Here is a 15,178-nt window from a genome sequence, read left to right on the forward strand (position 1 = left end):
CCAAATTTTGCGATTTCAAGATACGAGTATTAGTTTTATTGTCCTCCGTTCTGTCAGGACAGTTTTTAGCAATATGACCGAATTTATTGCAATGGAAACATTTTGTTCCCTTCTTATCCGTACACTCTTTCGACTTGTGTCCTTTCGAACCGCAATTAAAACACATCAAATCACTTTTCGGCTTATCTTGATTCACATCACTTTTGTCCTTAAATTTATTTTCCGTTCTTTCCCGAATTGGCTTCTGTTCCACTTTCGATCGAAATTTCTCATAGCATACCAATTTTCTTTTAAAATCTTTCATATTACAAGCACCGTATAAAATCGATTTATTCACATTCAAGTCATTTATACCGTCAATAACGTATTGTATAACCGAATCGTCATCGATATTACCCCGCGACGCGTTTTCCTTAATATGAAGAAAATATTCTTGAACGGTTTCGCTTTTTCTCATTTTCCTTTCGGACAGCTGCTTATGGATCTGCGCACTATTAATAGTTGAACGAAACTCTCCGATCAAGGCTGCCTTAAGTTTTCTCCAGGACGTTATGCCACGCTCGCTTTGAATAAACAGTTTTGCCAAGCCACTTATAGACTTTTTGGTAAAAACATACATTTGTAATTCGTCCTAATTTATTATAGCGGCTGTCTCTTCGAATTCCTCCACCCAGGCATCGATAGGTAAGTCTCCCTTGCCATCACACGTCCTTATCGAGTCCTCTATGTCTCGAAAACTCATTGCGAATCTTGAAACTTGTGGTCGTATCGCTCGCGTTGTCATTCTATTCACACAATTATTGTCTTCAACAGACAAAAAACTGTCGTCTACGTCGTTTACTTCTGTATTCTCGTTTTGATTGATGTTTTTGCTTGATGATGTTCTACAACACACTTCATAACACCACAACATGCAACTTCTTCTTCATCGCAGCTTGCGTCGTCGTCCTCGTCGTTGATTGCGTTGAGCAGAGCACCTTTTTTCAATTGCCGAAAAATATGTTGTGTCAAATCTCCGTCGTCATAATTTATACACAAAATGTTTCAATTGCCCCCAAATTGTGGAGTCTACGTTTTAGTTTTCAATTAAATAATCCATAGTTTATTAAGAACATTTATTGATGATATAAAAAGTAGATAAAAGTTTAAAAAAATAAGTAAAAAAAACGTTTAATATAAAAAGTTACGCGTCACACACGTTTTCATTATGCAACGATCGAACACAGACTGACTGATTGCTCTTTTCGGGTTGGTTGCATGAACTCATCCCACATTACTGTTTTAAAAATCAAAATTTTAAGTTATTGTATATTTTTTAATATTTTTCTTCCATTGTTGGAGAAATTTATTTCATTTTAGTTTCTACACAAAACAAAAAGTTGAAAGTTGCTGAACTTTTCGCGGCAGACGCGTTACAAACTACAATGTGAAACTTGTTAAATGAAGATACACTATTTCAACTTTTTTTTTGACAGAAGCTTATTATGCATTGCCGCGTACAACGCGTGTATTTTTTTAGGTATGACCCCTAAGTATGCGAAGCAATGTGTTGGAACTAGGAAAATAGGTTGTGGGAAGGAGGATAGAGGGAGTAGTGTTTGTGGACATTTGATTTAAATCTTCTTATATCGATAGTGGCAGGGAATACTTCTGCAGGAAGTTTATTCCACATACGAACAGTGCGGCTGAAGAATGAATTTTCCCTGTAATGTGTTGTGCGGACCACTGGCCAATCTACCAGAAATGGGTGTGTTCTTGAAGAAAGACGTGTGTTACGCAAGATTACGGGTATCGGGAACAAGTTCCCTAATTTCAAAGGAACACATTCCATTGTAGTATCGATAGAACAGTGAAATACACCCCACGTTGCGACGGTGCTCAAGAGTTGGATACCCTACTGTCACTGATAAGTACCTTCGCCCTCTCCTGTACGCGGTCGAGTAGCTCTAAAATAGACTTCCAAGCTCCGGCCCATACATGAGAGTTGTATTCCATTTTCGGTCGGATATAAGTGGTGTAAATTGTAAGAATATCAGATGGAGTGAAGTTTGTCTTACACCGTTTCAAAAAACCGAGACACTTGAATGCTTCTTTCGACACTTGAAAAATGTGTTTAGTCCAGCGGACATCGCACTGAATTTTCATGCCCAGAACATCAAGAGTTTCTGATTCCTTAATATTTACACCACCCATATATATAGATGGAACAACAATATCTGCCAAGCGTTTATGTGTTAAAAAACAACATTGAGTCTTACGGGCGTTAAAATCGACTCTGTTAACACGACCCCATTCAGATATTTTTATCAAGTCATGATTAAGCGGTTCATTCATATTGCGCCTCATTGCCTCAATTTCTAGAGTGCTTGGCCTAGGATTGAATGAATAAGAATGGCAGATACTGCTGTCATCCGCAAAAGAGTAGATAGAGTTGGAAGTTTGACAGAGAAGATAATTTATAAAGATAAGAAATAGGGTAGGGGAAAGAACGGAGCCTTGCAGTACCCCTGAATTAATCTTGAACTCGTTTGATGAGATCCCATCTATAACAACTCGTATAGTGCGATCTCTGAGAAAGCTCGAAATAAATCGAGAGAAGTTATTACCGACACCAAATGCAATTAGTTTTGATACAAGTGCACCATGCCACACTCTATCAAACCCCTTTGAAATATCTACAGCCACCACTTTACTTTCGCCAAAATGGTGAATGGAATGACACCATTTCTCCGAAAGGAAGGCTAGTAAGTCACACGTAGAGCGACCTCTACGAAAGCCATACTGGCGGTCGTTAAGTAAATTGTTGGTCTCTAAATACTTGACAAGATGGATATTGACCATACTTTCCATAACTTTAGAAAGTGCTGAACAGATTGTTATTGGACGGTAATTTTCAGGATTATTAGCCTCTCCCTTTTTAGGAATTGGCGTTACATTAGCAATCTTCCACCATGCAGGAAATTTGACGGCATGGTATAGAATGCTAAAAAGATTAGCTAATGGACGAGCTAGCGTCGAAGAGCACTGTTTCAAGACCAGCGCCGGTATGCCATCTGGTCCAGGAGACTTGTTAATGTTCAGATCTGTTAGAACCTTTTTAACGGCACTCGCTCGAAAGAATATATGCGTTGCCGCGTACAACGCGTGTTGTGTACTTCCACATTAAAGGTCAATAAACTTAGAAACGTTATCTCAATTACCTCATATATTCATCAACGAGACCTCGCAACTCTTTATGAATAATAGCAAGTTCATTCTCAGTGATCCATTCTTTGATAACATCATGTTTTTTATTTAAATATTCGTCAACATTTTTCCAATCAATTGAAAATTGTGATAAGGTGCTTTCGATTTTTTCTAAAGAGAGAGAGAGAGGACAATGAAAAATTTATTAATTTTTGTGTAGATTTACAGCTTAGTTAAAACAAGGTGGAGTGTTAATTTCGGCTATTCCGAATCTTATATATCATGTCATAAATTCAGCGTTACCGTTGTGAGACTTAAGTCGCAATTTGACCCTTTTCAAGTGCTTTGCCACTTTTTGTGACCCCTTGTCAAAATAAACTAAATTTGCGATTTTTTTAATTTCTTGAGACTCTTTAACAGACAACTTTAACAGACATTCCCCATTTTCTCAATGTGTGGTTATATTTTATCGGAACGATCGATTGTCAGAATATCTAGAGGTTAAACGATAACCGGAGATTAAGATAACGGACCACAAACTAGTTTGATAATACCCGAAATCTTTGTTCAAAAATGTATATTTAAGGTCCGCTTTAGAAAATTACTTTTTGTTAATGAACAGACATTATCTTTCTTTAAAAAGGTATATCCCCCAGAAAATGCAAGTTTAACGCTCATAATAGTATTTAACTTCTATAGAATCCGAATAGACTTTATTAGGATCGAGATATATTTAACCCATAAAACATAAACTAATTATGTAGAAACCAAAATCTTTTTACCAAATTTTATGAGGATCTGTTTATAGTTGACACTACACCCATAGGACCTTTATCTCCTACACAAAATAACTTTAACACTCATTACAGATTTAAAAATGTTATACCTATGAAATTTGGCATAAATAAATTTTAAAGAAACCAAAATATTCCTACCAATGTTTATGTGGATCGGTCTAATGTTCTTACCCCCATTGAATGCACTATTCAGAAAATAGTATTGTTCATGTAACTATTGATATAGTATAACTATATGCGGTGAAATATAGGATTATATTCCGAAACTCGCTTAAAATTTATTTATTTAAAAAAAAATTAAAAATTATATTGTAATTTGCGGTTAAGCCCATAATTTTTATAGAAAAATATGTTTTTACAAGTAGAAGATGTTCAACGATTTTATATTGGCTTTTATACAAAATTGAATAAAAAAACGTGTATTTCTCGTAAAAAATCACTAAAAAAATATTTTCCAACTTTCAAAGATAAAATTTTGTATATATGTACTATAGAAAATTAAATTTTTATTTCTAAATACAGTTGATTTATTTCGGAAAAAGTAGTAAGACGCTAAAGATGGTAGTTCAAAGGAAAATTAACTGCTCGAATATACTAGGTTCGGGAAAAAAAGTGTCAGCCATAAAAAACTAACAAATATGTATGTTTAAACTAAAAAATAAAATTTCGATATATTTTCGTAAAGGGATCAAAATTTTAAAATTTATATTGAGAAGTTTCTTGAAAGCTTTAAAATACTTTGTTCAATAATATCGTCGACCTCTGCTATTTTTGAAATAACCTATTGGAATAGGTTAAAATTAATCAAGAATAAGCTTATTTCAGGAAATTGTAATCAGTGGTGATAGAGGGTATATATAAGTTTGTCATTCCGTTTGTAACACCGAGAAATAAAAGAGAACAAAGAATATATATTCTTGGTCCTTATGAAATTCTGAGTCGATTTAGATATGTCCGTCTGTCTGTATAAAACACGCTCACGTTAAAACGAAGCAATTCACCCAAAATATTCACTGTTTTCCTAAGCAATTTGGTATTGAAAATCAGTAAGATCGTTAAAATAGGTTCAGAGTTATTAGTAAAAATTTTAGACACATATTTATTTGAGAGATATAACTCTTGCTGCCAGGATCAACGTTGTTAAAAATCGGGAAAATCGGTTTACAATTTCATAAATCTCCCATACAAATGTACATATTCCCGGAAGTGAAATTATTGTTAATAACTTCCGTAATAATGCCGATATCTTTACAAAATTTTACAAATTTAAGTTTTATGCCAATAGAATTCATATAAAGAAACAATGTTCTGAATCGGTCCACAATTGTTCATAGCTCCATACAAGGTCTCCTTCTCAAAAACACTTAAACGCATATTTCTCATTACCAAATAAAGATATCCATGTAAAATTTAGCACAAACATTGCTTTTATATACAAAAATGATACTGTAAAATTTGTTCGCGATCGGTCCGTAATTGGTCGTAGCTCCCATACAAGGTCCCCTTTCGAGAATCAAACACATATTACTAATTACCAAAAAATGATATCCATAAAAAATTTTGCACAAATATTTATTGTTGAATTTTGTCAGACATATAGTTTGGAGATCCACTGTGTTGAAAATGGAAATCAGTCCACAATTTCTTGTACCATTCATAGGGATTAAAAAATTGATTATTTTTCGCCAAAATTAAATAAACACTGTCCAAAACGAACAGGATTTACAACTAATGATGTTCATATAGAAATTTTGTTTCCTGTTTGTGTAAAAAATTGTTGCTAACCCCAGATCAAATAAAATGTGCACATTGAGAAAGTGTAACTGTTTAAGAGTTATTCAACAATAAAAATTTAAAACCAAATTTGTATACCCTCCACTACACCGTGAAATATTCATCTGAGACCCAACAAGGTATATATATTATTGGTCCTTATGAAATTCTGAGTCGATTTAGATATGTCCGTATGTCTATATAAAACACGCTCACGTTAAAACGATTATCTGTTGTTATCCTAAGCAGTTTGGTATTGAAAATCAGCAGGATCGGTAAAATAGGTTCAGAGTTATGAGTAAAAATTTGAGACAACCTCGAAAAGATATCCATACAAAATTTAGCATAAACATTGCTTTTATATACAGAAATGATATTGTAAAATTTTATAAAACCAATTATTTTTTCATAGTATCAACAACGTTGAAAATCTATTGTACCTCCTGTACAAAATTATATAAGTTTTATAACTGATGATCAGTTATATTGCCACACATTTTTCTCGCACATAGAAATTATTTTAAATACAGAACATATGATCTATATAGGTTAACATCTGTTAAATTTTGTATTCTATGTAACATTACGTTAAGTGGTAGTTTTGTTTTTAATTGCATATTGTAATGTAAAATCAACATGGAAAAATGTTGATTTCGAGTCATTGTAAATTTTTGACAAAATTTTTAAAAAATGTATATTCAACATTGTTTCTATTTGAATCAACATTAAAAGATGTTAATTTAAGCTTAAAAATAGTTGTTTCAACATAATTCGTTTTGAAATAAAATTGTGCACATTTGATTCAACATCTTATAATGTTAAAATAGCAGTTTTCAATGTTGATTTTATAAAATGCATTTTTATAGTAAAAACAAAATTTTTTTAACGTAAAATCAACATTGCGTTTAGTTAAAATAACATGGGCCAATGTTAATTCAACATTTTATTTACAATAAAATCAACATCGAAACATGTTGAAACAACATGTGAAAATTTAAAATGATTAACGAATTGCAATTAAAATGGTTTCAAGTTAAATCAACATTAATCCATGTTAAAACAACATTGTTTTCATGTTAAATCAATATTGGTTCATGTTTAAAAATCATTTAAAAATTACAGTTTTTATATAAATTATAAATAACATCGATTCAAGTTAAATTAACATTGAATCATGTTGAATCGATATCAGATAATTTTAAATTGACATTGATTCATGTTAAATCAACATTGCATCATGTTAAATCAACATTATACCAAGATAAAAATAATTGGAATTAGATTGAAATGAAGTTGTTGAATTTTGAATTAACATGAAAAAGAGTTGAAATGAAATCATGTTGAATTCTGCAAAAAGTGCCGCTATTTTGGAATATAAAAACTGCATCATTCATCTTTTAGTACAGCTTGAATAAATATCGTGCGTGTTTTATTATAAAAGCGTGGTTTAAAAGTAAATTAAATTAATTATTTCTAAACATAAAAATATATATGTCTTTGCCAAAGAATAATAATATTCATATGTCAAGTGTTGTGGAAGAAATTGTACCAATTGAAGAAACCATGAATTTCTTAAGTGACGAAGATGGTAATATTAGATTAAATATTCCAGTTGTTCAGAATACTATCGAAAACTCACAATTAGATGAGCTGCTGCAAACTTTTAACTTAATTGAAGTAAAACCTTATTTAACAAGTAAGTAAGGGCATTTAATGGATTTTTTAAGATAATTTTACAAATGTCATTTATTTATTTAGATGCTCAAATTACATTTTATAGTTTAAAGTATTTATCAAAGGAAGATATTAAAGAAGCCATACCCCCTATTGGTATTCGTGCTTGTTTCCGAGAAAAACTTTTTAGTTGGAGAAAAATTGAGGTATTAAACATTATTACAACTATGTAGTTGAGAATTAATGAATACTGTTATTAATGTATCAGTATGGAATTGATGGCGAAACATTGTCTGAAGAGAAAGTAGTTTCATGGCTACAAAACCAATCTAATATTGGCACATCATCAACACCAACATCATCTTTTTCTCTATCGGTTGGAAATTCTAAGTTATCAAAGATGAAAGATTAAAGCAGATTAGAAGACAGTCTTAAGGGGAAATCTTTAACAAGTTTTTATGAACAAAATGATAACTTGACAGATTCACTTCGTGCAGAATTGATTAACATAATTTTGGAAGATATATTTTATCATGAAGCTAAATTATCACCATAAGATTTGCCAATTATAGTGGACGAAATTGTCAGCAACTTCCCCAGTAAGATAAGTGCTTTTAATTAAAAATTTAATACAGAAATAACTTTGTTTCGTTAACTATTAGGAATAATATTTTACTCCACGGGGTAGAAAGGCGAATCCAGGAGGGAAGCTTTAGGATAAATATGTTAATTAAAGACAATTTAGATGCTTCGAATTCTAACTCGCTGACTGGTAATTCTGAACTCGATGAATCAATTTTACTAGCTTTAAAAGCTAACCTTTCTAGAGATTTTTCTAATCGGGATGAAGTTAAAGATAAATGGCAACGAACATTTTCAAAAAAGGTTTCTATACCAGATGCTAACGAGAGTTTTATTGTTCACCTTACCACTATAAATGATTATGAAAAGGTAATATCAGAACTTAAAGAGAAATATTATAACAGAAGTTTAACTATTCAACCTTTTATAATATTTGTAGGTCATAGTATTGAAAAATTTTACGTATATTTTGATAAAACACTCTTAAAATGTGACACGTTTTTGAAAAGTTTAAATATTTGCTTTAAAATAATTTATACATTGTCCTTAGCATATCCAAAAGGTTGCCAAGGTCCGTGGCTATTTATTCAAGAATACTTTTACGAAATTAAACCTATTAATGATAACAAATTATCAACCATTTACTTCTTGTTAAACTTTTTAAAAACATAATTATTAATTTCAATATGTTAATTTGTTTGTTTGTGATAAAGAAATATTTCTCTTAAGTAACTTAATTCAACATTAATTAACTTTACTAATTATATGTATAAATTTCTGAATTTTTATTTTATATAAATAAACAATTATTTTAAATAAATATTAATACATTTGGTTTTTATTTTCAGCAAAAAACTAATATAAATTGAAATTTTTTATGTTTTTGAAAAATGTTAATAATTTGTATTAGCTTTTTGTTATGAAATGCCTAACATATAGGTCTGTTAAATTAACATTGTTTTCATGTTATGTTAGAATAACATTGATTTCATGTTAAAATAACATGAAAACATTTCAATTTAACATGAGTATCATTTTGATTAAAAGGGTTTTTATAGTTAATGAAAATCAAGTTGATTCTACGTGAAATCATGTTGATTTAACGTGAAATTCATGTTTTTTTAACATTGAACAATGTTGAATTAGTTGGAATCTTACAGTTATTTCAACATGGGTAGCAATATTAATTCAACATGATTTCTAATTGTTTTAAAGTGAAAAATATTATGAAGCAAAATCATAGTTGAAAAACGTTGCTTCAACCTTGTTTTCGCCGTTTTTACAATGATTTTTTTCTGTGTGTAAGTAAGTGTAAAATGTTAAGGTAAATTTGAATCAATCCATAAAATTAGATAATTTAGGAAACGAGTTGGTGGAGGGTATTTAAGATTCAGCAAAGCCGAATATAGGGCGCTGCGAATTTTGACCCCAGGTAAAATGGCCCCAAAACTTAAAACGAAAAATGGCCCCAAAAAAGATACAGGAAACAAAAACACGAAATTTTCTATTTTATTAAAATTTTATGTGGGGTATTTCAACATTTTTTCATTCAACATTTTTTCAATGTTCTAAAATGAAGAGGAATATAATAAGTTAGTTGCTTTAAACAAAATCAAAGGAGAAAGTGCCAATATTGCAGGCACTCTAGGAGGAGAACTGAATGCTATTAGTAGTGTGAGAACTGCTTACAGAAATGCTTACCAAGAGTAAGTATATACAAATTTAAAAAAAATGTATGTTTCTTTAAAATATACACAAACATATTTTTATTCAGATTGCAAAACGACACAAAGGATATCAAATTTTGCAAAATTAGAAGAACTCTGCAAAATATTGCATCAAAAAATTACGTTACATCCCCAAGTAATGCTTTAGAGGTGATTGAAGCATTTAATATTCAAAAAGTGTGGGAAAATTTTGTATTTAAAAAAAATGTTTGTTAATTTTGATCATTCTTGAAATATTTTTTGTAAAGCAAATCAAAATTAACAAAAATTTTTTTAAATACAACAAATATTATTAAATAATATGTAACGTTCTTTGTATTTAGGTTTCATTACTGCCAGGCTATACGTCGTAATATAAGCAGTCGAAATATGTTACTTCAATACATCAGAAGTTCGAAGCGTGCATCTATAGCCTACCATAAAAAATGGCACTTCCACTTCTTCCACCTACCTCAATTAAGATGGCTTTTGCTGAGATTAAACGAGGATTTTTAGTAATGGACAGCGAACATAATTTCAACAGCTTTTTAAAGTATTTCGAAAATCAGTGGATAAAAAAGGTTAGTTAAAAATAAAATGGAGTAATTACATTAAATATGATATATCTTATAATTAATCACAGGTTGGATGCGAAAACTTCAGCGTTTATAAGCAAAACACTCGTACTACTTCTGCAATAGAAGCGTACAATGGTGTATTCAAAAAAAAAATGGAATGTATTAAAAAATGGAAACTTTTTCAAATTCACAAAAACAATTCGATATGAGGAATTTTTTAAAAGCAGACATTTCGAAACAGCGGTAAACAGTGGTGGTTCACTTAAAAATAGAAGGATAAGTAGCATCGACAGTAGTTCAAAGATCGAAGAAGCCACATGTCCGCTAGATTCGGGCAAAATTATAATATCGACATTTCTTTCCCGAGTTGTCCATAAGAACTATGGCATTTGTACTGATATGGTACCAGTGGAAAATATTTTTGAGGAAATATCAGAAATGGAGGAAGAACCATCGGAAGATGAAGTAATAAGCAACGATCGAAAATGTGTTGTTTGTAGGGATGAAATTGCAAATGTTGTATTGCTACCTTGCAAACATTTAAAAACGGGAACAGCAAAAAAATGTGAAAGCGATCGTTTTCAGATTTGGTCTTGTGAACTCAGAAGCCAGAGCACACACATATATTCCAATTACAATAATTAATTTGCGGCTAAAATATTATGGAAGTGTTGAAATGCCTATGAAAATTGTCTAAATAGGGATTTTAGAATAAGCTAGAATTACATAGTTCCTTATGTTTAATGTTTTTTTTACATTAAAGAAATAATGTAAATCAGACGACTGGATCTAAAGTTATAATCTTTTAATCTGTTAAAAATCAGTTAGGCCATGTTTTATTAATCATATTTAAACATAAACGTCATGTTTTTCAAATTAACATAGATTTTGTTATTTATAATGAAAAATCGGTTAACCGTTTTTTTCTGGATTTGAAAAATGTTAACCGGTTTTTCAAATGTCTACTATTCGAATTATTTGAAAACCGGTTTTTGGAAAATGTCGAATAATCGATAGCACCCTACAAACATTTTCTATTGCGGAAGTTACCCGTGTGAAACTTCCAAACGTGCTAAAAGCTCCCCAGCGATGTTGCGGAAGAATTCTTGTCACCAGTCGGGAAGAACTGATGCCGAGCTGGGGAACGTCTAAGAGTAACGTGGAAGATACTTCTGGAAGACCCGCAGAAGAAACTTCTAGATGACTCTTGGAAGTAAGGTATTGCCAAAGACTCTTCTAGAGTCTAGTATCATCTAGAAGTGTTCCTATCTTATCTTCTAGAAGATGAGTTTTCTCTTCTTCTATTTGTATACTCACCAAAATAAAATCTATAAAAATAAATCTAAATAAAATGAAATTTTATACTTTTTATTGAAATAATTGAAATTAAAATAGTAGAAAAAAATAATTGATTTAACAACTAATCTTAAAAATAGTAATATATGTACATTAGACCGACTCACAAAAAATGGTGCTTAAACAATATAGTATGTGGTATCCAGTGTTGCCACAACAATTTTTTTTTCTAACCAAAATTCGAATAAAAAATAACCAAATTAAGTAAAAAAAGTAAACAAAATTATTTTTATTTGTTTCATGTTTACATTTGGATATTAAAATAACAAATTCATTTTCTGAAGTAGAACTTGTAACTATGTTAAATTTCGTCGCTAAACTGGTATTATGAAGACAGTTATAAGCGTTAAAGTAATTTTCAGTAGGGGATCTTATATGAGACGTATTTTAGTTCTTTTAAAACTTGATTATGTTGAATTTTGTTGCTATATTGCAGTACATAAAGTAATTTTCTGAGGAGACTTTTTATGAGGGATAGAGTCAATTATATACCGATCCTCATAAACTTTGACAAATACATTTCCAATAAAACTTTTTTATATTGAATTTCATCGCTATCGCTGCTTTTTTAAGCAATATAGTAATTTTTTTAATAGGGCATAATATGGGGGCTAGGTGATATCGTTGACCGATATTTCACATTTTCAATACCAAGCAAACTGGGTCAACTAAAAATATTTTGCTCTATCGTGTTTTCAACAATAAATATATGTCTCTTCGCGGATTCGTTAACAAAAGTAATTAATATTTATTTTAAAAAATAAGTGTTTAGCGCAATTAAAAATACTCCACATTAGACTTTTTGGGAAACAATTTTAAATTAAAAAATTCTTCCCATTTTATATACAGATTTTTAGATTTCGTTCGAAATTTGGGTTTAGGGGGTATATTTGACCAAATTATAATACCATGTAGCGGGTGTTAGCATTACATTCATAACTTCAGCAATATTTGTAAACGTAATCTATCCAAATTATCCGACAAATTGACAAATTGAATTGACAAAATTTAAAATTTAAGACGGTAAAATAAAAACTAGAAAATGTAAATAAAGAACTAAAAGTCATGGTGATATAGTAGAAGTCAAAGGTCAAATCTTTGCATATATCGCGATTATTGTTCGTCGTACGATTTTAGATGTTGTTACAAGTTTTGTAGATAATACAAATTCATATTCCTTAGCTGTGTTACTTAAAAATATCTGTTGATTAATACTTTAAAGATATTGTGATATTATTAATTCTTATTAAATCATTTATGCAAAATTTCAAATAGGTATAGAAGTTGCAATTATACTTTAAATTTTTAATTTAATTTGAAGGACATAATCTACTAAGTACGTAGACTATTCCCACCAAATTCCATAAAAATCGAAATGCGAAATACAGCCTACTTCGTTTTTTCATATAAGTACCGCGAGTTCTTCACATAAAAAGTTCCAATAGAAATATTAACGGAAGGACGAACGAGTTTGAATCGACCAAAAAGTGATTCATTTCATTATTCAGGGTGTTAGATTGGCTAGTGTAAAAAGAATAATATTGCGGTGTTGTTATAATTTAAATCAACTCATTTAATATGTGGAAAACACATCCTAAACCAATTAAGATATCGAAAAATACCTTTGTGCACCTAAGTATAACAAATTGTAGTAATAAAAAAAATTTCGTATAGTAAAAAAAAATCCACATATTACCAAAATTCAAAACAGGGACGATATGTATGTTTACATACATAGTTGGTTTAAAACTAGAGATAAAAGAAGTTTTTTTAATTTTATTTTTAGAATAAAAGCAAACAGCATTTAGTTCGATTGCTTGCAAAAAATAACCAAAACGAAAAAATAATTCACATGTACACATACAAAATAAAAATAACCAATTTTGGTTAATAATAACCAAAGTGGCAACACTGGTGGTACCATTTGAAAGGTTTTTTGAACTGGTGCGCAAAATTTGCAAAATTGTGCATACATTTTATTTTTTCTTAGTGAAAAACCTAACAATTTTAAATATTTTGGAATATGACAATTATAAGCTGAAGGTTATTTATGATTAATACATCATTGGACGCGGCTTTAAAATACCTTTTAAACGATACCCCGTATTGGATATTTTGTTTCAAAACAAACATTTTAAAAAAATAATTCCAAAATACCTTTTTTAATTTGGTCCAGCTCACGAACGGTCATCCCTAGACTTAAAATATTTTGGGAATATCATAAAACAAAGCAAGGTAAATTTTGGGAGGGGTAACAAAAACACGTTTTTGCTTTCCATACAGAGGGAGTCGGTCTAATGTACATATGTATCAAAAATTTAGAATTATTACCTTATAATAAGATAATTTTCAGGGAGTCTGTATTAATATTCCAACTGCTGACTGGTATACTTCCAAAAATTGTAAAACGTTGGACTCTAAAATATTTTTGTAGTTCTTCATCAATTTTATGATTAATCCATCAAATTGTAAGAGTTATATTATGGAACGCATTAATCCTTCAACGAAATAAACCAAAATAATGTTATAATTAATATTGAATATACATACTTTTGTATTTATTGAAATTACCAGTTATACTTTAGGAAGCAATAAAAATAGGATTCTCTTATGTCCAATACATTTACCACCAAAATTTAAACGGTCAGATCCATTTTTTACATTTTCTGCAAATAGTCGACATTTTTAATGGAACCGCGTGATGAAATAAGGCATATATAACTTACCAGATCCCTTTTTTATATTTTAATTCGGTTAGAAGTATTTTAATAGGGGGTACAATATTAGCTACTGCTTTCTAAAAAAATAAAATAATTAAAAATTAATTAATTTATTTATTTATTGTTTTGAATCAATAAAAACATTACCTTCCATGAACATTTTTTAAATAATTTGGAATTAAACCGTCTATAAAGATCTGAATGGATTATTTTTAAAATTATTTACAGTCACTAACGATAGAAACACCTTAACGACCCTAAACGGGATATTGCTTTTGACACTAATATTGCAATACTATTTATACCCTACACAGCTTTAGTGGGGAGGGTATATTGGGTTTGTGCTGATGTTTGTAACGCACAATAATATTGGTCCTATACCCACCTTAAAGTATACCAATCGGCTCAGAATCATTTTCTGAGTCGATTTAGCTATGTCCGTCTGTCCGTCCGTCCATGTAAACCTTGTAATCAATTTTGAAGATAATTCAATGAAATTTGGTACATGATCTTCTATTGTCCCAGGGACGAAGCCTATTTAAATTGGTTAAGATCGGTCCATTATTTCACCTAGCCCCCATACAACTGAACCCCCCTTGTAATCAAACTACAGGTCGCAATTTTGGAGATAATTCAATGAAATTTGGCACATGATCTTTTATGGTATCGTAGACGAAGCCTATTGAAAATGGTTAACATCGGTCCATAATTTCACCTAGCCCCCATACAACTGAACCCCCGAATAGGGCTTTTATACCTTGTAATCAAACTACAGGTCGCAATTTTGGAGATAATTCAATGAAATT

At 30.4% G+C, this 15,178-nt stretch overlaps 1 protein-coding gene across 2 annotated transcripts in view; it reads right to left on the reverse strand.

Annotated features, from left to right (window-relative positions):
- LOC119600870 (dynein regulatory complex protein 11) overlaps positions 1-15,178 on the reverse strand; it is a 117,566-nt gene that overhangs the window by 54,693 nt on the left and 47,695 nt on the right. The window contains exon 4 of one of the 2 annotated variants that reach the window (XM_037951441.1): positions 3,201-3,357. The exons of the other annotated variant lie outside the window; for it this stretch is intronic. Coding sequence (XP_037807369.1) covers positions 3,201-3,357 — 157 coding nt within the window. The remainder of the gene's footprint in view (positions 1-3,200; positions 3,358-15,178) is intronic. 2 annotated transcript variants of the gene reach the window in all.

The sequence above is a fragment of the Lucilia sericata genome, unplaced genomic scaffold, assembly GCF_015586225.1.
Source record: "Lucilia sericata isolate MDLA Ls3-8-SP2 unplaced genomic scaffold, ASM1558622v1 Contig000005F_arrow, whole genome shotgun sequence".
Taxonomy (NCBI): domain Eukaryota; kingdom Metazoa; phylum Arthropoda; class Insecta; order Diptera; family Calliphoridae; genus Lucilia; species Lucilia sericata.